Below are 25,623 nucleotides of genomic sequence, written 5' to 3'. Positions count from 1 at the left end.
CTCCTCTGTTTTTTGCTAGATATGAATTCATGTATTGAATAGTTTGTCCTTATTAAACAATATGTGTTACTTCTAAGTTCATTCCTGCATTTAACACATCTCTTATTTTTCTTGTCACTAAATAACAACAACAAAGAATAATTTAATATACTTTAAGGAAATATTCTGTGTGTGTGTGTGTGTGTGTGTGTGTGTGTGTGTGTGTGTGTGTGTGTTTGGGGATTGAGCCCAGGGCATTCTATCTTTGAGCAACACCTGTGATTCTTTTTTATTAGTTTTTGTTTTGAAACAGGATCTTGCTAGGTTGCTGAGGACTTCAATAATTTGCTGAAGCTGTTCTTGAACCCGAGATCCTCCTCTCTCAGCCTCCTAAGTACTGGAATTACAGGCATGTACCACCATGTCCGGCCTGAATTTAATTTTTGCATACTCTGTGCTAATGCATAGAACTGTTACTGAGTTTTAAATATTGACTTTTTATCATATAGCTTTACAAATTTATCAGTTCTAAGTTTTTGGTAAAATTCATTAAGGCATTCTATAATATAGTATTTTTGTCAGCAAACAAAAAATTGACTATTTCTCTTTTTGAATGCCTCATTTATTTATGTTATTATTATTAATATTATTATTATTTTGCTTAACTTCTCAGCTAGGACTCTCAACACAATGTTGAATAAAACTGGTAAAGATGGTTATTATCTTATTCCTAATTTTAAAGAATACGTTTTCTCAATTTTACCATTAAGAATAATGTTAGTTGTTAGCTTGTTATATATGGTCTTTAATGGTTAATAAAAACTTTAAAGGAGGAAATTGATCAGAAGGTATTTCTTTCTAATATGAGGAAGATAAAAGATTTGAATTCCAGTGCTATCACCAATAATAATAATCTGTCATGACATAAGAAATTTAAAATTTAGTTCTCATGTAGTTTTATAAATTCTGTTTTTACAGACCAAATTATTTCATGTGCATATTTGAATGTATCGCCGTGAATTTCACCATCATCTGCAGGGAGAGGAGGGGAGGACAGGAGAGACATGGGGAAGGAAACAGACCAAATAATGTTATATGCATAAATAAATGTATCATAATGCATCTTACTGTCATGTGTAATTATAATACACTGTTTTAAGCATCTTTCAGCCTTTCCTATTCTAAAAGTTTTTGAATATGTATTTTAAGTCTCTTGGAAGTTCCTGAGGTTCGTCTGTAGATTTTTCTAGAATCTGAAGCATCTTATAGAGGAAGGTCATTTTTTCTACTTATATATGGGAGTTCATGGTATTTGGGATCAAGTAAAGATTTCTAGAAGATGGTTCAAGATTTATCTAATTTTCTAGAAATAGCTTAATATAGAGGAGAACACAATCTGTCTCACAGTCTGAGGGTAAAGGCCTGATCCATATTACAAACAAGAATAGCGATTTTTTTATATTAAAAAAAATAAGCACCTGTAGCCTGGCGTGGTGGCGCACGCTTGTAATCCCCGTGCTTGGGAGGTGGAGACAGGAGGATCGCGCAGGTTCGAAGCCAGCCGTGCTGGCTTAAGAGATCCTGTTTCCAAATAAAAAAGTATAAATTGGGTCTGGGAGTGTAGCCCGGAGGTAGAAGGGTTTCCAGAAACCCCAGTACCACAAAAAAAAGCACCTCTTAATAAAAATGCATGAAAATAGAGTATTTATCATATAAATAACACAACATATGTTTAACAAATAACTTTACTATGGAGCTCCTGAATATACAAAATTGCAGGCTTTCTTTGGTGTGAATTAGATTATTTCAAAGAGCATTCTTATTTAGAGAAATACGTTATAAGGGATTCAAATATATGATTTATTTTTCAAAAGGACTAACAATTAGGACTGTTTTAGCTCTTATAAAAATCCAACTTGATTTTTTAAATAATAGACTTATATTTTAATGTCTAAAATGTATATTACATGACTAATAATTAGCAAATACATTTAAAAGAGTAAATGTGAATGATTAAGAATATCTAATTCTGGGAGTCAATTAATTGTTTAACCCATTTTTAAGTCTATTGTGTTACAACATCTATTTTATTTAATTTGCTAAAGAAGTCGCTCAAGGTTACCTACAAACATTTAAGAATCACCTATTTTTTATACTAAGCATTTTATAAATTTTAGAGGCTAGAGATAATACAAAATTGTTCTTACTTTAAAAAATGAAAAACCGAGGCCAAATTCATTAAGTTTATTAGCAAGTAGAACCAGATTTTGAAGGTCCCAGGTGAACTGCTTTTCCAATGCATCATTCTGCCTGCTGTCAACTGAATGCACTGTTAGTCAGATAACTGCTTTGAGAAACCTGGTGGCTCAATCTTATTTATTTATTTATTTATTTATTTATTTATTTATTTATTTATTTATTTGTTTCTGGTAAGACATGGGAATCATCAAAGGAGGAAGAAACTGCAGTATTTAGACCGCACTGAATGAACAAAGGGATGAATTGAAAAAAAAATGATAAAACAGTGGCTGCTTATAACAGAAAGGAAAAGATAATTGCTTAAAAGAGCACTGCCAATGAGCTTTGATTCTACTTCTTTATTTACTTTTTATTTTAAGAAAATACCTTATTTTTTAAAGATGGCTAATAAAAGTTCTTTTTTTTTCTTTCTTGCCGGAGCCAGCCGGCAAAAGTACGGGTTTCGAAGAGAGGAGTGAGGATGAAATAATATAACTCTTAAGAATTAAATTCCAAATATTATTTATTCCTAAGCATGGAAGGATCGCCAGTCAACTCTGGGTCGATCTCTCTACTGGCGGACCCTGGGGCTTCTTCTCTTGTGCTATTTATAGTTTTTTGCTTTAGGTTACCCTGGAGGGAAAAATTCCAGTGTCCTGGCAGGTCAAACAATACCCTGTTACAACACAAACCTAGTCTTAGCTCAGACAGACCAATAGCATCATTAGCATTAGTAACCTTGAAGCTTTCAAGGCCGAGAACCTTGTTGACTCTGGGTGGAGGACAGTCAGAAGTATCCTTTTAGTAAAGATAAGGGGAAGACCTTAATGGCTCCCCACACTTTCTTTTTTCTTTCTTTCTTTCTTTCTTTCTTTCTTTCTTTCTTTCTTTCTTTCTTTCTTTCTTTCTTTCTTTCTTTCTTTCTTTCTTTCTTTCGTGGTACTGGGGTTCCTGGAAGCCCTTCTACCTCCGGGCTACACTCTCAGACCTATTTTTACATTTTTTTTTTTTTTAATTTGGAAACAGTGTCTCCTAAGCCAGCGTGTGTGGCTGGCTTCGAACCTGCGTGATCCTCCTGTCTCTACCTCCCAAGCTCAGGGATTACAAGCGTGTGCCACCACACCTGGCTAATAAAAGTTATTAACATTAAAAGATTGATTAGTCTAAGTCAGAAAATTGACTTTTGTTAATGATAGCATCATAAGAAGTATTAAAATAAACTTTTCTTATTAAAAAGTACTTAAGGTACTTTGATCTTTCTAGGGAAACTTTAATATTTGTCTCATCTATCCTATGATACCACTGGACACATGTGAGAAGTTAAAATCATAAACAGGTTATATTAGTATGAAATGGAAACATTGAAGCATCAGGACCCAATAAAAAATTCAGACCTTGTGAAGATTTTTTGAATCAGAATTGCAATGCTTGCTCTAAGACACTTTCATGTTTTTCGTACCTAAACTAAAATGCCAAGTGACAATTATGAGGAATAACCTGAGAAATTTCATTTTTCATGCATAATGATGAGTAAATTTTCAGAGATTTAAAATGAAAAGGGAGGCCATACAACTAAAATATCAGAATAAATTTAATTTATAGTGACAAAATTTGTTTGCACCCATACAAATAAGTATGATTCTCATCTGCTCATTTCTGATTCTCTTTGTCAAGAGATAATTCTGTATCTCCCTGGCTGGCATTTTACAATCCCCTTTATAAATAGTCTACAGTAAAAAAGGAAACAAGTAGAAGTGAAAGATTTTCAAGCTTGGAAAGAGGCAGGTCCAGGAGCCACGGAAGACTCAAGGAAAGCGACCAAAAATTAGAGCGGCCTCACTGTTGAATGGGGTTGGGGGAAGAAAAGAATGCATTAAAGACCACAAATTACAAAAACTCAAAGGAGAAGTAGAGAAAAAGAAAATGCAGGAGCCCCCTCTCCGCTTAGCTGCCTTGCGCTGACCTTTATCTGCCCAGAGCTGAAGATAAGCAGCTTGCTGGAAGGTGGATTTCTATTTATTATGGTTAAATTTTATATGATGCTTCATATTCTCAAAGCTCCACCCTGTGGTTTGGCCTTTTATAAACTGCCCCATTTGCTCTGGGGAGATAGCTCCATCGAAGGCAAAAGCCTATCTAAGCCAACATGAAAATAATGAATTGTGTTTGTAATTGAATTATTGGTCAATGAAGACTGCTGAGAGATGCAGTATGACATTTCAGAGGAGGACTATAATGTATAAAATTATATCTCCCAAAGAAAAATAGCCAATTTAATGTGCTCCATGAATGGATTCCAAGAAAGCTTGACAATTTAAAACTATATCAACATGGCAAATGTTTTTCACGAGACATGCAATATTTATGTCTGCATCAAAATAAATCAAGAACCAGCTGCTTTTTATGGACCACAAGGCTTCTACTTTCAAGCTAGTTCACCGATAGATGATAGATAAATAGATAGATAGATAGATAGATAGATAGATGTATTTTCTATATCCTTGATCCAGGTAATTTTAAAGTTCATATGGTGGTCTAATTGAAGGCATTCAAACAAAAGTTTGTGTTAATAGTCATCCTTCATTCAAAAGTTAAAATGTCAATGTAAGTTCATACTCTTCATTCATTTTCTTGTTTCCTCTTGATTTATCTCCTGGATCTATTAATGATCTTTTGATCCTCTATGCTAATTATAACCATTTAGTCTGTATGAAAGATAAATGAATAATTTATGCATTGCTACATTATCATGCAGTGGGGGGAAAAATTCAACCTCAAGTCAGAAGACTTGAATTTTAAACCTATCTTTTGATTTCTAATTTTGAATGAGTCACTTAACCTTTGTGAACCAGAGTCTGTTTAGCAGTTACATAGAGAGAAAAATTACCTTGAAGAGTTTTTCTTAGAGATCTAACTAAGCGAAGAAATACAAAGATACCAGTTATACTCTCATTCTGCCTAGTTTTGGCTAGTTCAGATTTGAACTACGTTTTCCCTGGGCAAGCACCTGCCTGCTGACTTTATAATTCTCTATACATTGTCACGTCTTCTACTTAAATCACTCAAGCTAGACACTGCCTAAGCCATCTTATTTTCCCCATCTGACCCAGAATCTGACTGTGCTATATAAACATTCATTACACGTCACACCTCTTCCTCTGCTCTCTTTTCTCAGCGCCCCGGCCTCAGTTTGGACCCTACTGTCTCATAACTCTTGCAAATTCCTGTCTCTTGACCTTAAATATTTCCCTTCAGTAACCTGCTACATGCACTGTGTTTCCAGGGTTACAACATAAAAGATCAGTTCCCTCTTCAGCTTAACATTTCTTAGTAAGAACCATGTTTACATGGCACAAGGGTTGCAACAACAGTTAATGTCTTGTAGAAAGTCAGAGAAAAATCCTACTACTGAGGTTAATGGCCAACAACTAACCTATTAGCCAGCATCAACATGCCTGATGGTTCAAACTGGGGGAAAGCTCTTTGTGCCCTCTTGTGTCCTTCATGGAACCACAGCCACTTCTCCTCTGACACTGCATCTAGTCCTGTTACCCCACTTGCTTCCCTGGAGCCCTGGGCATCTTCAGCCCAAATCCTTTAACACAGGCAGAGAGGTTCATGCAGTCCATCTTGTGAGAGTATCAAAATTCAGGAGATGTTAAGAGAGTAGATTCTTTCTACTATTTCTAAATAGTTAAACTCAAGAATAAAATACTGCCTGCCTTCTCCATAAGCAATGGAGACAGAGACTAATGTATTTATGCTAATCCTTCTTCTTAGTCTGTTTATATAATCTTGAGTTTCTTATAAGGTTACATTTAAATACTTATTTAAAATGTTCAATATTCTACTTAAATATTTATTTTCATTTAATTATTTTAATCATTTATACAATATTTTAAATTTATAATCCATCAGCTGTTTTCCCCATTCATAGCCATTTACAGTTAGGATCTCCACCTATTTAAACTGTTAGATACTACTAATTTCTTGGTTGGCCTCAGGCAATTTCTATGTATGGATATACATTTCCTATTTTATTAGTTAAGACCTTGATTATACACAATCCTTGGCTGTGTATAACATCCATCACTATTCTTTCTTTAAAAACTACCATGTACATTTTGTCTGGTAATGAATTTCTTTGATTGGAGTTTTTAAAAAATTCCCTCTTCAATTTTCAAAATATTACTATGCTATTTCCTAAACTATAGTTATGATGAGGAAATCAAAGCCAAGCTTTTTCTTTTATTTAAATTTCAGCCTAGGAATGTTTAGGAACACCTTTGTAACTTGGTAGCTGCGAGTTAGCTGGCATCCTCCCTTGTTCCACTGACCATCTTGGGAGACAATGAGGCAAATCTCTGTTTCACCTAGAGAAGTCCCCTCCTCACAGAACACTGCCACATGAAGACCTTCCACTGACTATTCATACTTCACTCAGGTTTATCATTCCTGCCTCTCTGTGCTTAGTACTTTTCTTAAGTAATGGTGAGAAAGTTTACATATTTCTCATGAATTCCTACATTAAAATTTGAACTTCTTAGAATTGGAAATGTTTTCCTTCAATTGGATTCCATTTTCTTCATAACTTTAAATTCTTTGGAGTTCTTGCCTCCCACCACTCCCACTTCATCTTCCTTCTCCTTCTTTCTTTCTTCTTTTTTTCCTTCCTCTTCTTTCTTTCCTTCTTTCTTTCTTTCTTTCCTTCCTTCCTTCCTTCCTTCCCTTTCTTCCTTTCTTTCTCTCTTTCTCTCTTCTTTCTTTCTTCCTTCCTTTCTTCCTTTCTTTCTTTGTTGTAATACCACATTTTTTTCCTGAATTCTATATTTGTTTGTTTCAGTAAGAACTGGAAACCAGACACCACTGGTGTACCTATAATCCCAGTATTTGGGAGATTGAGACTGGAGAATTGTAGGTTTGAAGTCAATGAAAGGTACTTAGTGAGCTCCTGTTTCAAAATAAAAAATAAAATAGATCTAGGGATGTAGCTTAGGGGTAGAATTCCCTTCAGTTCAGTTGCTAGTAGTACACATGCATGCGCACGTGTACACACACACACACACACACACACACACACACACACACCAACAACTAGAAATTAGATAGTAATCAGTTTAAATTTGCCACTTTCCCCCTTAAATTATGGAAGAAGTTTTCAAGTTTGTCCCCTTCTAAGTGCCACTTCTGCAGTTAACTTCTTGTGTTTTCATAATTTTAACTCCCTTGCCATCTCTTATCACACTATATTACCTTCATCTCAACATCAAGGTTTCTTTTGATCATTGTAATTTCTTTTTCCTGAGCTTTGTTAAATACACTTAGTTTGCCCATGAGGAGAAAATATACTTCTGTATTTCAGTAATACCCTCTACTCCTCTATATTGTTCCCACTCACAACAGTACAGACACTATTTTCTGGGCTTTTTATAATCTGGGTATTGTCATCTCAGTAAATACAGAGACAAAGATGAAGTGGAGAATTCACACTCTGGATATTTGTAATCCAAGTACCTGTGAGGCTGAGGCAGAAGGATCACGGGTTCGCAGCCAGCTTCAACTACTTAGGCCCTTTGCAATTTAGTGTGACCCTGTTTCAAAATAAAGAATAAAAAATATGGCTGGGGGTATAGCTCAGAGATAGAATGCCCCTAGGTTCAATTCTCAGTTCTGAAAAAAAAAAAAGAGGAAAGATACCCAAGAGTGCTATAGCCAGATCATATTGGATCTATCATCAGTTTTTTAATGAATTGCCACTCTGATCTCCATAGTGACTGAACTAGTTTGCACTCCCACCAACAGTGTAAAAGAGTTCCTCTTTCCCCACATCCTTGCCAGCATTTGTTGTTATTTGACGTCTTTATGCTTGCCACTCTGATTGGGGTTAGATGGAATCTCAGCTTATTTTATTTTATTTATTTATTTATTTATTTATTTATTTATTTATTTATTTATTTATTTTTGGTGGTACTGGGGTTCCTGGACACCCTGCTACATCCAGGATACACTCCCAGACCTATTTTCTATTTTTATTTGGAAACAGGGTCTCTTAAGCCAGCACGGCTGACTTTGAACCTGCACGATCCTCCTGTCTCCACCTCCCAAGCGCGGGGATTACAAGCGTGCGCTACCACGCCCGCCCTCAGCGTAGTTTTGATTTGCATCTTCCTGATGGATAATAATATTGAACGTTTTATCATGTATCTATCAGCCATTTGTATCTCTTCTTTTGTGAAGTGTCTATTCAATTCAGTTGCCCATTTCTTGAGTGGGTTATTTGATTTGGTAGTGTAACTGAAATCAGAGGACTACATTAACATATGCATATCCATCCACGTTCAGAAAAGCATAATTCATAATAGCCAAAATATACAACTAACCTAGGTCTCTATCAACAAATGGATTGCAAAATTATGAGAAATACACACAGTGGAATTCTACTCAACAGTAAAGAAGAACAAAATCATGTCATTCACAAGAAGATGGAAAGACCTGGAGAACCTTAGGTTAAGTGAGATCAGCCAAACACAGAAAGAGAAGGGACTTATGTTTTCTTTAATATGCCCAAACTAGGGAGTATTAGGGAGACCATAGGGACTCCAGATAATGGAGGAGGAACCTCAGCAAAACTAAAATGGAAGGATAGGAGAGGAAGAAGGCTGAGGTGGTTTAATGGAGGAGCTACATTTGAATATGTGTTTAAGTGTGAATGTAGCATGGTCAACCTAGACACTTGTTGGGAGGGGAGAGGGCACCAAGCACTGTGTGAATGTATGCCTTTTTCAATATGATCCACATCAAAATAAAAAAAAGAAAGGTAAAAGAAAAAAAGTCATTATCCCAAGGTAAAGGATTGGCTATAATTTTTCTGATTCTATGAAAAACAGGATAAACAGATGAGATTATTTTTCTCTATATTTTTTATTTTAACTTTATTTGGGAAAAAAAAGTTACTATTGGTTCTCCTTGTTGCTTTTGAATCCAGCTTCATCAAATGTAGGATTTATGAAAATTCACTGAGAATTATTGTTTATGTGATCTCATTTTTATGCATTTTTTTTTGTGTGTGTGTGTGACACTTACTGGAGATTGAATCCAGGGATATTGTACTTACAAGCTACACTCCAGCCCTATTTTATTCTTTTTTTGTGTGGGGGAGTCTGGGAGATGGAACCCAGGGGCATTTGACCTCCAAGCTACACCCCCTGCCCCTTTTTTCTTTATTTTGAAACAGGGTCTCACTAAGTTGAGGAGGGCCTCACTAAGTAGCTGAGGCTGTCCGTGAACTGTGATCCTCCAGTCTCAGCCTCTCAAATGCTGGGATTACAAGCGTGCACCACCATGCCCAGCTTTATTCTTTATTTGGAAACAGGGTCTCACTAAGTTGTGAAGGACCCCACTAAGTATCTTAGGCTAACTGTATACCCACAATCTTCCTGTCACAGCCTCCCAAGTTCTGGGATTACAAACACACATGTGCCAACACGCGCGGCTAATGATCTCTCTTTTAATTAATAGTTTTCAATGTTATGTGGAATTTTTTATATCATCATTGTTTTCTAAATTATTTATTGTAAGATTAGAATAAGGTATAAAAGAACTACCAATTGAAGATATTTTAATTTTACTTTGAAGTGATCATCTGTTTGAGAAAAAAAGGTGTATTGGAGTAAGAAAAACTTAGGAAAACTTTGAATGCTGATGTTTCTAACCTTTTCACAAATTTATTAATATATAATTATTATGTAATTATATTATTCTTATTCTAGGCAAGACAGTAAACTCTCAGTTTATTTACACAATTATAAATCTTTCTGCACATGTTTAATATGGCATTGGAAAATCAAGTCAGTGTACTGATAATTGAGACTTTCTGTGTTATTATGAAAGCAATGCTATGGTAAGATTGTAGCCAAAACCAACTTGAATCCTCTTTTCTGTGCTCATTGATTTTCAGTTTTGATTTTTAGCAGACTTCAGTTTGTAAGTATTGATGCTGCTGCTCTATTTTTGGTAAAGGCATTTTTGCTTATGGAAAATATTGCAGTCAGCAGCATTTAGTGTGTTTGATGAGGAATTTTTTTCTACCATAGATAGCTGACACCAACAGATCTTTTTCAACCCATAGTTCTGTGAGAGTGCCTTAGCTTATGTAAAACATTTCATATTTAAAAGTGAACAAAAGAAGTAAAACCTTGTAATTATGAATTATGTTTAGGACAAATAAGTTTTATGAACTCTGCTACTCTTCTTTTATTTGGCTGTATTGTGAAGTATGAATGATAAATATTTGGGAATGGCTCACTGTTTTCTCTTGGAGATCCTCACCTCTTCTTTTCATCATTTCTTTTCTTTTTTTCTTTCTTTCTGTTTTTTTTTCCACAGGGGATTGAACACAGGGCATTCTTACCTCTGAGTTACATCTCCTGCACAATTTTATTTTCTATTATTTTTTAAAATTTGAAACAGGGTCTTACTAAATTATTGAGGGCCTTGCTAAATGGCTGAGGCTGGCTTAAAGAATGTAATCCTCCTTTCTCAGCCTTCTGAGTACTGGAGTTATAGGCATGTGCCTCCACACCAGGCTTCAAGATTTTTAAAAGTTATCAAGCTCAAATCTTTTAACTTTGAAGTAGTATTTTTGTAGATAAATTCAGCATTTTCATTTTTCTTATTTTTATGTGGATCATATTGAAAATGACATACATTCAGGCTGTGCTTGGTGCCCCTTCTCCCTTTCCCTTTTTCCCTCCCAACAATGAGTGTCCAGGTTAACCATGCCACATTCATACTTTTACACATATTTGGATTTAGCTTCTCCATTAATCAACATCAGCTTTCTTCCTCTCATACTCTTCCATTTCAGTTTTGCTGATGTTACCCCTCCATTATCTGGAGTTCTTCTGGTATTCCTAATACTCCCTAGTTTGGGCATATTAGAGGAAACATACGTCCCTTCTCTTTCTGTGCTTGGCTGATCTCACTTAACATAATATTGTCCGGGTCTTTCCATCTTCTGGCAGATTTCATGATTTTGTTCTTCTTTACTGCTGAGTAGAATTCCATAGTGTGTATTTTCCATAATTCTGCAATCCATTCATCTGTTGATGGAGCTCTAAGTTGGGTCCATATTTTGGCTATTACAAATTGTGCTGCTATGAACATGGGTATGCATATGTTACTGTAGTTCTCTGATTTCAACCCCTTTGGAAAGATATTCAGGAGTGGTAGAGCTGGGTCATATGGTGGATCCATTTCCAGTTTTCTAAAGAATCTCCACACTGATCTCCATAGTGGCTGAACTAATTTGTACTCCCACCAACAGTGTAAAAGAGTTCTTCTTCTCCCACATCCTCACCAGCATTTGTTGTTATTTGATTTCTTTATGCTTGTCACTCTGATTGGGGTTAGATGGAATCTCAGCATAGTTTTGATTTGCATCTCCTTGATGGCTAATGATGTAGAACATCTTTTTATATATCTATCAGCCATTTGTGTCTCTTCTTTTGTGAAGCATCTATTCAGGTCAGTTGCCCATTTCTTGATTGGGTTATTTGTTTTGCTAGTGTAGTCTTTTGAGCTCTTTGTATATTCTGGATATTATCCCTCTATCAGAGTGGTGGCTGGGCTGGGTGTGGTGGGGCATGCTTGTAATCCCAGTGCTTGGGAGGCTGAGACAGGAGGATCACACAGGTTCGAAGCCAGCCTCAGCTACTTAGTGAGGCTTTCAGTAACTTAATGAAGCCCTGTTTCCAATAAAGTATACAATAGGATTGGGAGTATAGTCCGGAGGTAGAAAAGCCTCTGGGTTCCACCCTCAGTATTACAAAAAAAAAAAAAAAAGAGTGGTGGCTGGTAAAGATCTTCTCTCATTCTGTACGCTTTCTCTTTAGGTTCTTGATGGTTTCCTTTGATGAACAGAAACTTTTTAGTTTGATGCCATCCCACTTGTTAATTCTTGCTTTAATTTCCTGTGCTTTGGAGGTCTTGTTGAGAGTTACTGCCTGTGCCTCTATGTTGGAGTGTTGATCCTAGTCACTCCTCTAATAACTTCACAGTCTCTGGTCTAATTTCTAAGTCTTTGATTCACCTTGAGTTGATTCTTGTGCATTATGTGAGGTAAAGATTTAGTTCCATCTTTCTACAAATGGATAGCCAGTTCTCCAAGCACCATTTGTTGAAGAGGCTGTCTTTTCTTCAGCTAATGAGATTGGCCACTTTGTCAAAGATCAATTGACTGTATAGGTGTGTGGGTTTGTTTCTGTATCTTCTATTCTGTTCCACTGGTCAGCATGCCTGTTGTTGTGCCAATACGATGCTATTTTTATACTACTATAGCTCTATAGTATAATTTGAACTCAGGAATTGTGATGCCTCCTGCATGGTTCTTATTGCTGAGGATTGCTTTGGCTCTTCTGGGTCTTTTCTTTCTCCATATAAAATTCTGGTTTTTCTAGGTCTATGAAGAATATCATTGGAATTTTTCTAGGTCTATGAAGAATGTCATTGGTACTTTGATAGGAATTGCATTGAATCTGTAAGTCACTTTTGGCAGAATGGCCATTTTGATGGTATTTATTTTGCCTATCCATTAGTATGGATGGGAGGTCTTTCCATCTTCCAAGGTCTTCTTCAATTTCTTTCTTTAATGTTCTATAGTTTTCAGTGTAGAGGTCTTTTTATGTCTTTGGTTAGGCTTATTACCAGGTATTTTATTGATTTTGAGGTTATAGTGAATGGAATTTTTTCTTTATTTCTTTCATTGTGGATTCATTGTTGGCAAAAAGAAAAGCAATGGAATTTTTAAGATGATTTTGTATCCTGCAACTTTGCTGAATTGGTTAATCAGCTCCAGTAGTCTTTTGGTTGAGTTATTTGGGTCTTCTAGATAAAGGATCATGTCATCTGCAAATAAGGATAGTTTTAAGTTCTCTATTCCTATTTGAATTTCTTTGATTTCCTTCTCTTGTCTTATTGCTGTGGCAAGTCTTGAGAACTATATTGAAATGGAGTGGTGACAGTGGACATCCTTGTCTTATTCCTGATTTTAGAGGGAATTCTTGCAATTTTTCCCCATCCAATATGATGTTGGCTTTGAGTTTATTGTATATTGCCTTAATGATGTTGATATACATTTCTTCTATTCCAATTTTCTGAACCTAGTAATTTTACAGAGTATTTCATTTAAATCTCATAATAGCCTCTGAAAAGCAGACTTTGCTATATTAGCTTTACATAGATAAATAAATTGAGTGAGATAGGATACGTAATTTTTCCTACATCATGTACTTCACTAGTAGAAGAGCAAACATTCTTAGTGTTTCTGACTCTAAAGTTTTGACTCATATACATCGTGTTCAGTGTATCAGCTCACTACAGTTGGGTTTCTTCCACATGTGACAGACCGAGACCAAATTGGGCTTTCTGCATTGTACATGACAAACAGTGCTATGTTGGAGCAGATGCTTAAAGAATGCTCAGAACTCAGGCTCCTTCTAGCTTCCTAGCATGTGACTTTCATCCTCATCATTACAAAATGACTGTCCTACCTTCTGGTTCCAAGTGTGCATTTCAAGCAGGAACAATGGATAATGAAAATATGGTATATAAGCACAGTGGAATTTTACTCATCCACAAAGAACAATAAAAGTATCCATTTGCAGAAAAATGGATGGAAGTAGAAAATATAATGCTAAGTGAGATCATCCAGTATCAGAAAGTCAAGAGACAAATGTTTTCTCTCATATGGGAGAGATACAAAGAAAATTGGAAACAAAGGGACTTTAGATAACTGGGGAGAGTGACCAGTAGAATAGTGGAAGGGGATGGAGGATTAGCTGGGGAAGGAAAAAGAAGGAACTGATGAAAGGAATAGTTCAAAATATTCTGTGCTCATGTATGAAGGTATCACTACCAATTCACTGTGATGCACAGGCAGTTGGGCAGGAGTGTGACCTGTAGGGAAACACATCAAGACCTGCCTGCATGTTTGTTTGACTTTGAACTTCATTATGATGTACAATTACAATGTACCAAAGTATCAAGGAAAGAGGATGAGCAAAGGAGAAAAAAAATGCCACCTAAATATAATTAATTCCTTAACTAGAAAAAAAACTATGTAGAATAATTCCACAATACATGTTCACAATTATTATCTCATTAACCAAATATGTGACATATGATACTTCCAAGCTCCGAGGAAGTCTGGGAACTCGATTTTAAATGCCATTTACTGAGATACAATTTAGGTACAATAAGATTCATACATTTTATGTACACAGATTTGTGATTTTTGACAAATATTTCCCTCATGTAATAACTACTCCAATCAAAATTCAGAATACTCCATATTGAAGAGGAAACTCTATCCAAGTATTTTACTATCTTGAAAAAAATTCAGATTCTATTAGATAGGCAATAGATAGCACCTGTCACACTGAGGTTCAATATTGAGGTACTTAAATAATGATTTCGAAAGGAAGAACTAAAAAACATGAACTGTCAGAAATCCTCAGAACTCAAGTTCATGTCAGCTAACAAAGCCTAAAAAATTATCTTGGAGAAGTATCTTAGAACTTTTTATGTCTCATTTTCCTAATATTTTAAAAATTTGTGAAAGCTTTAAGTGTGTCTAAAATTGGCTAAAATTCAAATCAAGTGAGATAATTTTTGCGAAAGTACTTTGAAATCTGTAAAGCTTTATTCAAACATATAGAATAATTGTCTTTAACTTTTATTATCAGAAATTTTTAAAAAATGACAATGAACCTGAGTTTATTGGCCTGAAATATTATAGTTGTGTATTTTTTTTCAGTACTGGAAAGTGAACCCAAGACCTATAGCATGCTAGGCAAGCAATCTCCCACTGATTTATATCTCCAGCCCCAAAATATTACAGTTGTGAAATTCAAATATGCTTGTAAAACATACCTTTAATGACCTATTAAACACAACTTTAGATAGAGGCAATTTTACAAAATGCTTATGTTCTATTGGAATTTACAATTGTGTTTCTTTCAACTGGGTAAAAATAACACTTAATGTAGAATTTCCCCAAATTGTTATAATACATGTGCATTTATAAGTAATAAATCCTGGTATAATTTCCCAGTTATTGTATAAAATTTTAAAAAATCAGTACATGATAATATTGATGAGAAATATAAATTTTACTTTGAGAAATTATACTTTTTAACAAAACTAAGTAGTGCCAAACTTATGGAATATATTTTCCAAATTTTAGAAAAAAATATTCAACTTTTCTTTATTTCTTCTCCACTTTAAGAAGAAAACACGCCTGAAATTTGCTCTGTGGAATCAGTTGCAAAAACTTAAAAATCAAAAATCAAAACCTCTTGTGAAATGTGGAGAGTACTCTGTAGACCCAGAGCTCTCAATTGCCGCTTATACTGAATTTATGAAGAAATGCAATCATCTTCGTTTTTATTTCACTCAGACAATTGTCAAAGCACAATTCAAAACTCAAACATCTTGCCAAAATTTTCTGTGGTCTTTTATTGTGATCAGTGCCAGTCAATTCCAATCTTTATTAAAAATAAATGTATAATTTCTTCTGGCCAATTACTTTTTTCCATTAAAAAATGATTGTTGTTATTTTTCCATTAAAGTTTTGTCCTTTGTTCATGATCCAGGGTGGATTCAGTGCTGGCTTTATTGGTCCTTGGGGAGGCTGCCAAATTAAACATGGCCTGCTTGAAAGCATTAATGGACCTAGTGAGAGATTTTCTTTCAAGTGTTGTATCTGTTCAGGATCAGGTAACAGTATTGGTAAGTTAGATGTGAAAAGAGACCTGGATAGAAATGTTTTTTTTTTATTTTTGCCATTATATAAATTGTATATCCTATTAGGACATATCATGTACATAACTTTGTAACAATAATTTAATCAAATATAAAAATAAAAGTGCATATATTTTAACATTTACTTTTTTTTTTTTGGTGGTACTGGGGTTTCTGGAAGCCCTTCTACCTCGGGCTACACTCCCAGACCTATTTTTTTATTTTTGGAAACGGGGTCTCTTAAGCCTGCGCGGCTGGCTTCGAACCTGCGCGATCCTCCTGTCTCTGCCTCCCAAGCGCGGGGATTACAAGCGTGCGCCACCATGCCTGGCTTAACATTTACTTTTTTATGAACATTTTTAATGTGTATCGTTAAAATTTACCTTTTAATAAAATTTAAATAAATTATTTAACCCTTTATGTTGAACATTAAATTTGTTTCTAATTTAATGTTCACAGTTAATTACAGGTCATGTTGAATTGGTATTCTCATATGTAAAATTTTATCTGATTGTCTGACTATTTCATTGGAATAAATTACAAAAATACAATTACTGAGTGAAAGACCATAAACCTTTTTTAAAGATTTGCAATAATTTTGTATTTCTCTAAAAATTACATGAAAGTTCCACATGCTAGAAAATATTATCTTCAATATAATATAGAAAGTAGTATTTTATTGGTTTAATTCATGTTATTGACTACTAAAATTGAAAAGTTATTCTCTATATACTTATAAGTTATTTATTTGTTTATTTATTTGTTTATTTATTTATTCATTTATTTTGGTACTAGAGATTGGACCCAGAGGCATTCCACCTCCAAGCTATACCCCTTCAAACTGATTTTATTTTTTATTTAGAAACACGGTCTCACTAGGTTGCTGAGAGCCTCCCTAATTTGCAGAGGCTGGTTTTGAACCTGTGATCCTCCAGTCTCAGCCTTCCAAATACTAGGATTACAAGTATACATCACCACACTCGGCTTATACTTTTTATTTTTGAACTACATTTAATACAGTCTATTCATGGGAAACTTTTTTTTTTTAAATGAGCACATTTAAAAATATTTGTTTTGGCCTTTTAATGATGTCATAAAATTTGAAAACATTTCTTCTTATAAGTATACTATATAATTCTTAATTATAACAGATTATATTTTGATTATCTATATTTATTTTCTTATTTTAGGAAGAAAGCTGCAAGGTAGATAATTTTTCCTGGGCCTGGAATATTGTATTTATATACACAGTGATTCTTGCAGAAATTTGTTTGTATGCAGCCACTTCAGATTTGCGAAAAACTGCTTTTGTAGGTTTCTGTGACTGTAAACCTTCACAAAAAAAATTTTTCCTAGTGGACAAGTTTGAAGAACAGCCAGAAATACAGGAAACAAGTATTTTAAGTCTTTTGGAATATTTCTCTTCAAAAATATCAGATGATTGTAAGTAAATAATTTTTCATGTTTTAAATAATATATTTGAAATGTCCTTTTCTTCATATAAGTAATACACTCTTTACAAAAAGTTAACACTTAAAATTGAGAAGAATATTTTATAAGATGTTTTGGTTAGCAATCTCAAAACAGCTGAAATACAAAATAAAAGAATTAATTAATGACTTAAATGATGTAAATTGAAATGAACGGCTAGCCTTAGGAGATCTTGTTAAGTATATACAGAGTTTATCTCTTCTATATTTTATTTTAACATGCTTTTATTGGCGAATGGTATTTATGCATCATCGTGAGATTCAATGTGATACATGGACGTATGTGCACAGAGCACTTGGTGTGAACCCTTCCATGTCCCACCCAACTCCCCATACACCTTAGTGAGGTTGGTAGTGATATCTTCATATATGACACAGCATTGTTTGAATTGTTTCCTTCACCAAGCCTTCTTATTTCCCTCCCACCTCCCTTCCCCCACCCCTTCCACTGTTTAATTCTTTTCCCCTTAAGGACTTCTCGCCTCCTCCACTTTCTCTAGGCATCTATTGTTTCTCTCTTGTTGTTTTCCTGTTCAGAAGATTGCTCTTCATTCACTCGAACATTGTAATATATTCTTCATACCTGACTTCTTATATTCCATCAAGTAGTACGTGTGTTATGACTCAAAACTAATGGTCATTTTGCTATTGTGTTTATGAGGGTTAAAAAAATAAAATAGGGTCTGGGTGTTGGTGGTGCATGCTTGTAATCCCAGCATTCGGGAGGCTGAGACAGGAGGATCCGGATTCGCGGACAGCCTCAGCTACTTAGTGAGGCCCTCTGCAACTTACTGAGAGAGACCCTGTTTCAAAATAAAGAATAAAAAATAGGGCTGGAGGTATAGCTCAGAGGTAGAATGCCTCTGGGTTTCATCCCCACTACCGCAAAAAGAAAAAGAAAAAAGAAAAAAATAGAATTGTTTTTAAAAGGTTGCTATAAGGATAATATAGGGATAATATGAATTTAAAAAGTACTTTTAGATTGATTAAAATGCATAGGTTTTTTTTCTTTGCAGTACTAGGGATTGGACCCAGGGGTGGGGCATTCTACCTTTGAGTTACCCCTCCACCAGCCCTATTTTTTATTCTTTATTTTTAAACAGTGTCTCACTAAGTTGCAAAGGGCCTCACAAAGTAGTGGGGGACCTCATTAAGTAACTGATGCTGACCATGAACATGAGATCCTCCCGTCTCAGCCTCCCAAGTACTGGGATTATAAGAGTGCACCACCATACCCGGCTTGAATTTTATAGTTTTATTATGAAAAATCATTGCAGTTTCTGTAGTGTGATAGTTTGTGTTTATATGACTCTTCCTTTCATTAAACTGTGAAATAAATGAATACAGAGTATTTCTGAATCATGTTTGTATTAACCCATAATCTAGCATAGGAGCAAGTAATAGCTGTGCAATTAATGAAAGTCAATTTATCATGTAATTAAACAAATCATCGAATTTCAGATACAATTATTAGATTTTTTTAAAGCACTGCAAGAAGCACGATTGACTTTCCTCAGAACCATAATTTACTAATTTGGGGGTAAATTGTGCTTGAATGTAATTTTAAATAGAAAGACTTCAATGGCAGATATTAATTTTACTCATAAAGCTGGTCACTACTTTAAATTACTTTTAAGAGAGTGTGTATCTCTTGGATTAGTTAACAAACCTCATTTGTGAGTGCAGTTTACTTCACCCTTTCCCACTTTTTGAAATAATTCTTATTTTTTATTGGTGTCAATATTAAATGGAACTTTATTCTTCAGAACACAAATTATATTTTTCTAGTGTTTATAATATTGATAAAGTGAAGAGGTAAGTATTCATTTATTTTGCTATTCACACTTTCAGTTATCTATAATGATCAGAAATCTTCCTAGACAATAGATCAGCATATGGTTTTTAAATTGCGGCTAAGCCTGTGTGGTGGCATACGCCTATAATCCTAGTACTTGGGAGGCTGAGACAGGAGGATCACACAGGTTCGAAGCCAGCCTCAGCTACTTAGTGAGGCTTTCAGCAACTTAGTGAGACCCTGTTTCCAAATAAAATATAAAATATAGGTTTGAGGGTGTAGCCCGAAGGTAGAGAGACCCTGGGTTCCATACCAGTAACACACACACACACACACACACACACACACACACACGCACGCACGCACGCACGTATGCACACACACACACACACACACACACACACACACACACAATGCAGCTAAACAGACTAATGTGCAAATTTTAGGCCTTAAACTCTTGACTAGCTTTGTAAATTAGTGCTTTGTGTTTTTGGTTTTTTTTTAACTGATCTCTCTGGTGATGCGTCTAGGAGCAGCCCCACCCTGGGGAGGCCCTTTCCTCTCAGAAGACCCTTGGTCTCCCTCTATGCACCATTCCTTGCTGTCTGGCATAATACATCAGAATGATGGGGTTGCATCTTTCTGACAATATTCAAATTCTCGTTCCTCCTTAGCAGCCTGATATTTTTTCCTTAGCATGTTGATAATTTCATCATTTATTTGACATTGCTGATTTTTAAAGTTTCTTATCCTCTCCTAAAGACTTTATTTTGATGACTCTGAATCTGGATGAGTTTTTAAAATTTTTATTGGTGCATTATATTCATACATCATATTGGGGTAAAGAACTTGTGTGTACAGACATGCACACATCACTGATTTAACCCCTACCCAATTCCCACCCCATTCCCTCCCCTTCCCTCCCTCCCCTGCTTGGCTTAGTGGTTGACTTCAGTATGTTTAAGTACATTGTGTGTTTTAGAGATTTTCCTCTTGCTCCCTCCTTTCTCCTCCTTTAGGTTGTCTTGTTTGCTCCTCCATAGGATTTTCTTTTTCATTTTGTCTTTCTGCTTACGACCTACCACTTAACATTACTCAGCTTTCTGAAAAGCACAACTTAAATCTTCCTAGGCCAAATATTTTTTTTTTCCTACAGTGGAGTTAACAGAAAACCTGTTGAGAATCCTCTTGACATTTATGTATGCTTTCTTCCTTCTTAGCAATGCCACATATTAAAGAGAGTGATCTGTGAGCTCAAACTTGCCAAGCATATAGAAATTCATCTCATTGCTTTCTCTTCTTTATAAATCTAAGTGAGCACACTTGTTTATATTCAGTATAAATTTAAGAACAAGAAAAAAGTATGACATCTAAGAACCACAAATTATGATTATTTTCAGTTGTCTCCATAGTCATATAATAAGCAACAGTGTCATGAAGGCCCATGCTTTTCTGTGATGACTTGTCATTGAATAAACCCTTCAGGAATGTCTGAGTCTCCTACCACTGGACAATGTTATGGCTCAGAGTCCTCACCGCAGCTCACATAGTATCAGCATTTTGCTCTTTAACAGGCACAGTGACAGAGAAGGAAAAGGTGATAATCCCTAACATAGAGGATTCTAGAAGATGCTCTTTGTACATTCACAAGTGGCACAGGGGCAGTGGATAACTTCTCTGTTTTTATTGATGTTCTTATGATTACTCTTCAACTCAGCAATGAGATGATTAGCCAGTATTTTGCCAATGTCTCTTTCAGCACAAGTGGGCAAATATATGTTTCTAAATGTGGAATGCAGGCCTTTAAAGATCTGATCAGTAATACAGAGGTAGACATATCAGAAGTGCCCTCCACAGCCAATGTAAACACATTCTCTATGATAAAAAAATTTCTTGTGTAAGGCATAAATGATATTAGTGTCATCTGTTTTGTTAAAGATTCTGAGTATTTTGAAATCCTCAATTCCCACATAATCTTTGTGATTTCTTTGAAAAATGATTGAAGTAATTTGGTAATTTGATAACAGTTTGGTTAAACACATCTCAAAGATATGCTCTGTAATTTTCGTCCTCCCTGTCAAAACCAGGGAATATACAACATCTTTATACAAACTTTTGATCTGCGTGTTTCTATTGGATCTTTGGCCACTATCATAAAAAGCCACTACTCAGTATTGTTAAAAACTGCAGTGATGGTTTTCAATAAAGCTCAGTCCTTTGTAGCATTACTGAATAATTTTCCACATAGAGAAAACTATTTCCTCTGGTTGTCCTGGATATATGAATATTACTAAAGAGGACCAGTTACATAAAACCACAGAAAACAAAGATTTCAAAAGCAGTATCCTTTGTGTGGGCCTCTTCAGTGTAATTTCTAGGAAAGATGACTTTGTCTTTTTGAAAAATGATATGAAGAACCTGAAGCTTCTGATTTATTTGATTGAAAATGACTTCTCATAATTTTACCCTTTAAGCAAGTCAGTCTTTTGTTTCCAGTGAAGAAAGCAGCTGTGGCATCCTGTGAATGTGGACTCCTGTCAATTGTATTTCAGAATCCTAGGTCAAAGCATTTAATCTTGCTAAGATTTACTTTCTTTGTCTGTTCATTATGCTAAAAATCCTATCCATATCATGGGACTTTTTTTTTGAGAAAAACCGAAAATATATAAACACTTGGCATAATATCTGATACATAAATTGCAATAAGTATTAATGGGTGTTATGGATGTGGATGTAGTTGCTAAGGTTGTTATCATGAGAAAACACGAGTGAGAAAGGAATTTTTCCAACAATTTTGTATAAATATACTATGTATCCTGGGGATCCATATTTTATTTGTGAATAAAGATGTAAATACTGTGAAACACTTAAAAATGCTATCAGTAGCCTCGTTGTTTTATTGCTACTGGGAGACTGAACCTAGGGTATTCTACCTTCAAGCTACCCCAGTCTTTTTATTTTTTATTTTGAAACAGGGCCTTGCTAAATTGCTGAGGGTCTCGCCAGGTTGCTGCACTGGCCTCCAACCTGAAATCCTCTGTCTCAGCCTCTCAAGTATTGGGATCACAGATATCTGCCACAACAGCTAGCTTCAATAGCTTTTTATGAGGTGGGGTGGTCTAGCAGTATTTTTAATTTTTTTAAAAAACTTTATTGGCACATAATAATTATGCATAATAATGGAGGTTCATGTGATAGAAACATATACACATAACATTTTTGTCTTATCTCTGGGGTCCCTTCTGCTCCCTCCTGCTCATACATAATACTAAAATTGTTACTGATAACTTCATATAAAACATAGGATTATTTGGATTGTTTCCTTACTCAAGACCCCCTTTGATCTTCCCATCTCTTTCCTCAAATTCCCTTCCAATAATTTTCTAATATCTTTTTTTTATTTATTTGAAATTTTTGTTGTTGTTGTTGTTGTTGTTTCCCAAATTCTGTCTTCTGCATATGGCCCTTCACTTTCTGAATCTGGCTAATTTCACTTTGAATAATACTTTCTGGTTCCATTCATTTTCCTTCAAATGCCATATATCTATTTTTTACGGCTGAGTAAAATTCCACTATGTTCATGTACCATAGCTTTGTTACCCATTCATCTGACAAATACTTAGGCTAGCTCCATGGTTTGGATATTGTGAATTGTGCTACTCTACAGACATGGATATGCATATATCAAAATTCTTATGAATCATTTAATATAAAGCTTTTGCTATAAAGAAACAGTTTATATCAGAGTTTTGTAAAGGCATTATTATAAAAAAACTGAAGTAATGATTTCCACGAAGATCCTTTCTGGGTGATGTTATCTTATACAGATGCAGAACCTGAAGAATCTAGAGGAATGTATAGTTACTTTGTAGGCTCTTTTCCACCATGAGATTTGTCTCAAACATTTTATAGGGTCAGAATTTTTATTTTTTTGTGGTACTGTGGGTGGAACCCAGGGGCTTTTCTACCTCTGGGCTATACGCCCAGATCTATTTTATATTTTATTTAGAAACAGGATCTCGCTAAGTTGCTGAGAGCATCACTAAGTAGCTGAGGCTGGCTTCGAACCTGTGTGGTCGATCCTCTTGTCTCAGCCTCTCAAGCACAGAGATTACAAGTGACCAGTGACTGAAGTGCTTAACTTTGGTGTTATTTATTTACTTATCTTTTGCTGGTACATTGTAAATATATATTGTGATGAAGTTCAGAGTGATGGAGGGATACATGCTTGCAGCAGTCTGTAAAGTTCTTCCCTGGCTCTCACCCTGCTCCCTCACCCTCCTCGTGTATGACACTGAGATTCGCACTTATAAATTTGTGTATGAACATCCACTGAAGTATTTCCTTCATTAAGTCTCCTCCTCCCTCCATTAAGCCCTCCTCATCACTCCACTAGGGATTTTTCTTCTTTGTCTAAAGTCTCTCCTGTATCTCTCCATAGCTTCCACATATGAAGGGAAACATCCAACTTTTTCCTTTTAGTGACTGACTAATATCACTTAGCATAATATTCATTACTCTCATACAGTTTCCTGAAAATGACATAATTTTGTTCTTCATGCCTGAGTTGAATTCTACTGTATACATTTTCCATAACTTTGTAATGTGTTCACATGTTGATGGAAACATAGGCTAGTTTCATAATTTTTCAGTTATGAATTGTGCTGCTGTAAACATAGATATGCCTGTGTTAATATGATCATTTGATGTCCATTCCTTTGGGTAGAAACCCAGGAGTGGTGTAGCTGGATCATATGGCAGGTTAATTCCCATTCTTCTGAGGATCCTCCAAACTGTTCTACAAAGTGGCTGAACTAATTTGCAGTCCCACCACCACCAGTTCAGAGTTCCACTTCACCACATCTTTGCCAGAATTTATTACTATTTGTGGTTTTAATGATTCCCATTCTAATTGCAGTTAGGTAAAATCTCAGTTTAGTTCTTATATGCATCTTTCTCATTGCTAATGATATGACACATAGACCAATAGAAAGAATAGAAGATTCAGAAACAAATCCACACACAGTCAATTAATTTTTTTTGTGTGTGTGTGTGGTACTGGGGTTCCTGGAAACCCTTCTACCTCTGGGCTACACTCCCAGACCTATTTACACTTTCTTATTTTTGGAAACAGGGTCTCTTAAGCCAGCATGGCTGGCTTGAACCTGCATGATCCTCCTGTCTCTGCCTCCCAAGTGCAGGGATTACAAGCGTGCGCCACCACACCCGGCTCAATTAATTTTTGGCAAAGGGGACAAAAACATACGCTGGAAAGAAGGTAGTCTTTTTAATAAGGGAAATGTAGGGAAAACTGTTTATCTATATGTAGAAAAATGGAAATAAATCCCCCCTTTTTACCCTGCACAAGAGTCAATTCAGGATAGATCAAAGACCTGAAAATCAGGCCAGAGACTGCAAATTTATCAGAAGAGGAAATAGGACCAACACTCCAACATATTGCCACCAGTAAAAACTTCCTCAATGAGATCCCAAAGGCACAATAAGGTAAAATGAGGATTAATAAGTAAGATTGCATTAAATTGAGGAGATCCTGTGCAGCCAAAGAAACTATCAAGAACCTTAAACAGAAAGCTGACATAATGGGAGGAGATTTTTGCTAGTTACTCTTCTGAAAGAAGACTTATATCAAGAACATACAAGATGGACGTGGTGGCGCGTGCATGTAATCCCAGCATTTGGGAGGCTGAGACCAGAGGATCACGATTCTTGCGTGGACAGCCTTAGCTACTTAGTGAGGCCCTCCACAACTCAGTGAGACCCTGTTTCAAAATAAAGAATAAAAAATAGGGCTGGGGGTGTCACTCAAAGGTAGAATGCCCCTGGGTTCCATTCTCAGACCCAAAAAAAAAAAAGAAAGAAAAAAGAACATACAAATAACTCAAAAAACTTACCACTAAAAAAAAAAAACAATAAAAATATAGGCAAGTGAACTAAAAAGACACATCACAAAATAATAAATACAAGTAGCCAATAAATGTATGAAAAAATGTTCAACATCACTAGGAATCAGATAATTTTTATTTAATAGTTCTATATATGCTTACAAATACCACCTCTGCATTTTACATTTGTATTTTGGTCAACATTCTCGCTGATATAATCCAAGCCACTGATCACACAACTTACAGGAAGGAAAATTTATTTGATTTAAGTTTCTGGAGATTTCAGAGGTTCAGTCCATGTCAGGCTGGGTCTGCAGAGCTCAGTGCATAGCAGTGAAAAGCAGAGAAAGGGAGAGAGAGCAACACTCCATACTTACATTACAGAAGCTGGATGCAATAGAAAGAAAGCAGGAGAAGA

General features: G+C 35.4%; 1 protein-coding gene across 1 annotated transcript in view; it reads left to right on the top strand.

Annotated features, from left to right (window-relative positions):
* Positions 1 to 25,623, top strand: part of TMEM232 (transmembrane protein 232) — a gene marked incomplete at both ends in the record, with an annotated part of 247,838 nt that overhangs the window by 22,226 nt on the left and 199,989 nt on the right. The window contains 2 exons of the mRNA XM_080709438.1: positions 15,870 to 15,993; positions 17,208 to 17,460. Coding sequence (XP_080565564.1) covers positions 15,870 to 15,993; positions 17,208 to 17,460 — 377 coding nt within the window. The remainder of the gene's footprint in view (positions 1 to 15,869; positions 15,994 to 17,207; positions 17,461 to 25,623) is intronic.

Source organism: Muscardinus avellanarius (assembly GCF_963383645.1).
Source record: "Muscardinus avellanarius genome assembly, chromosome: 1".
Lineage (NCBI taxonomy): Eukaryota > Metazoa > Chordata > Mammalia > Rodentia > Gliridae > Muscardinus > Muscardinus avellanarius.
The sequence above is the reverse complement of the archived record's forward strand: the minus strand, read 5'-3'. Positions and strand labels throughout refer to the sequence as shown.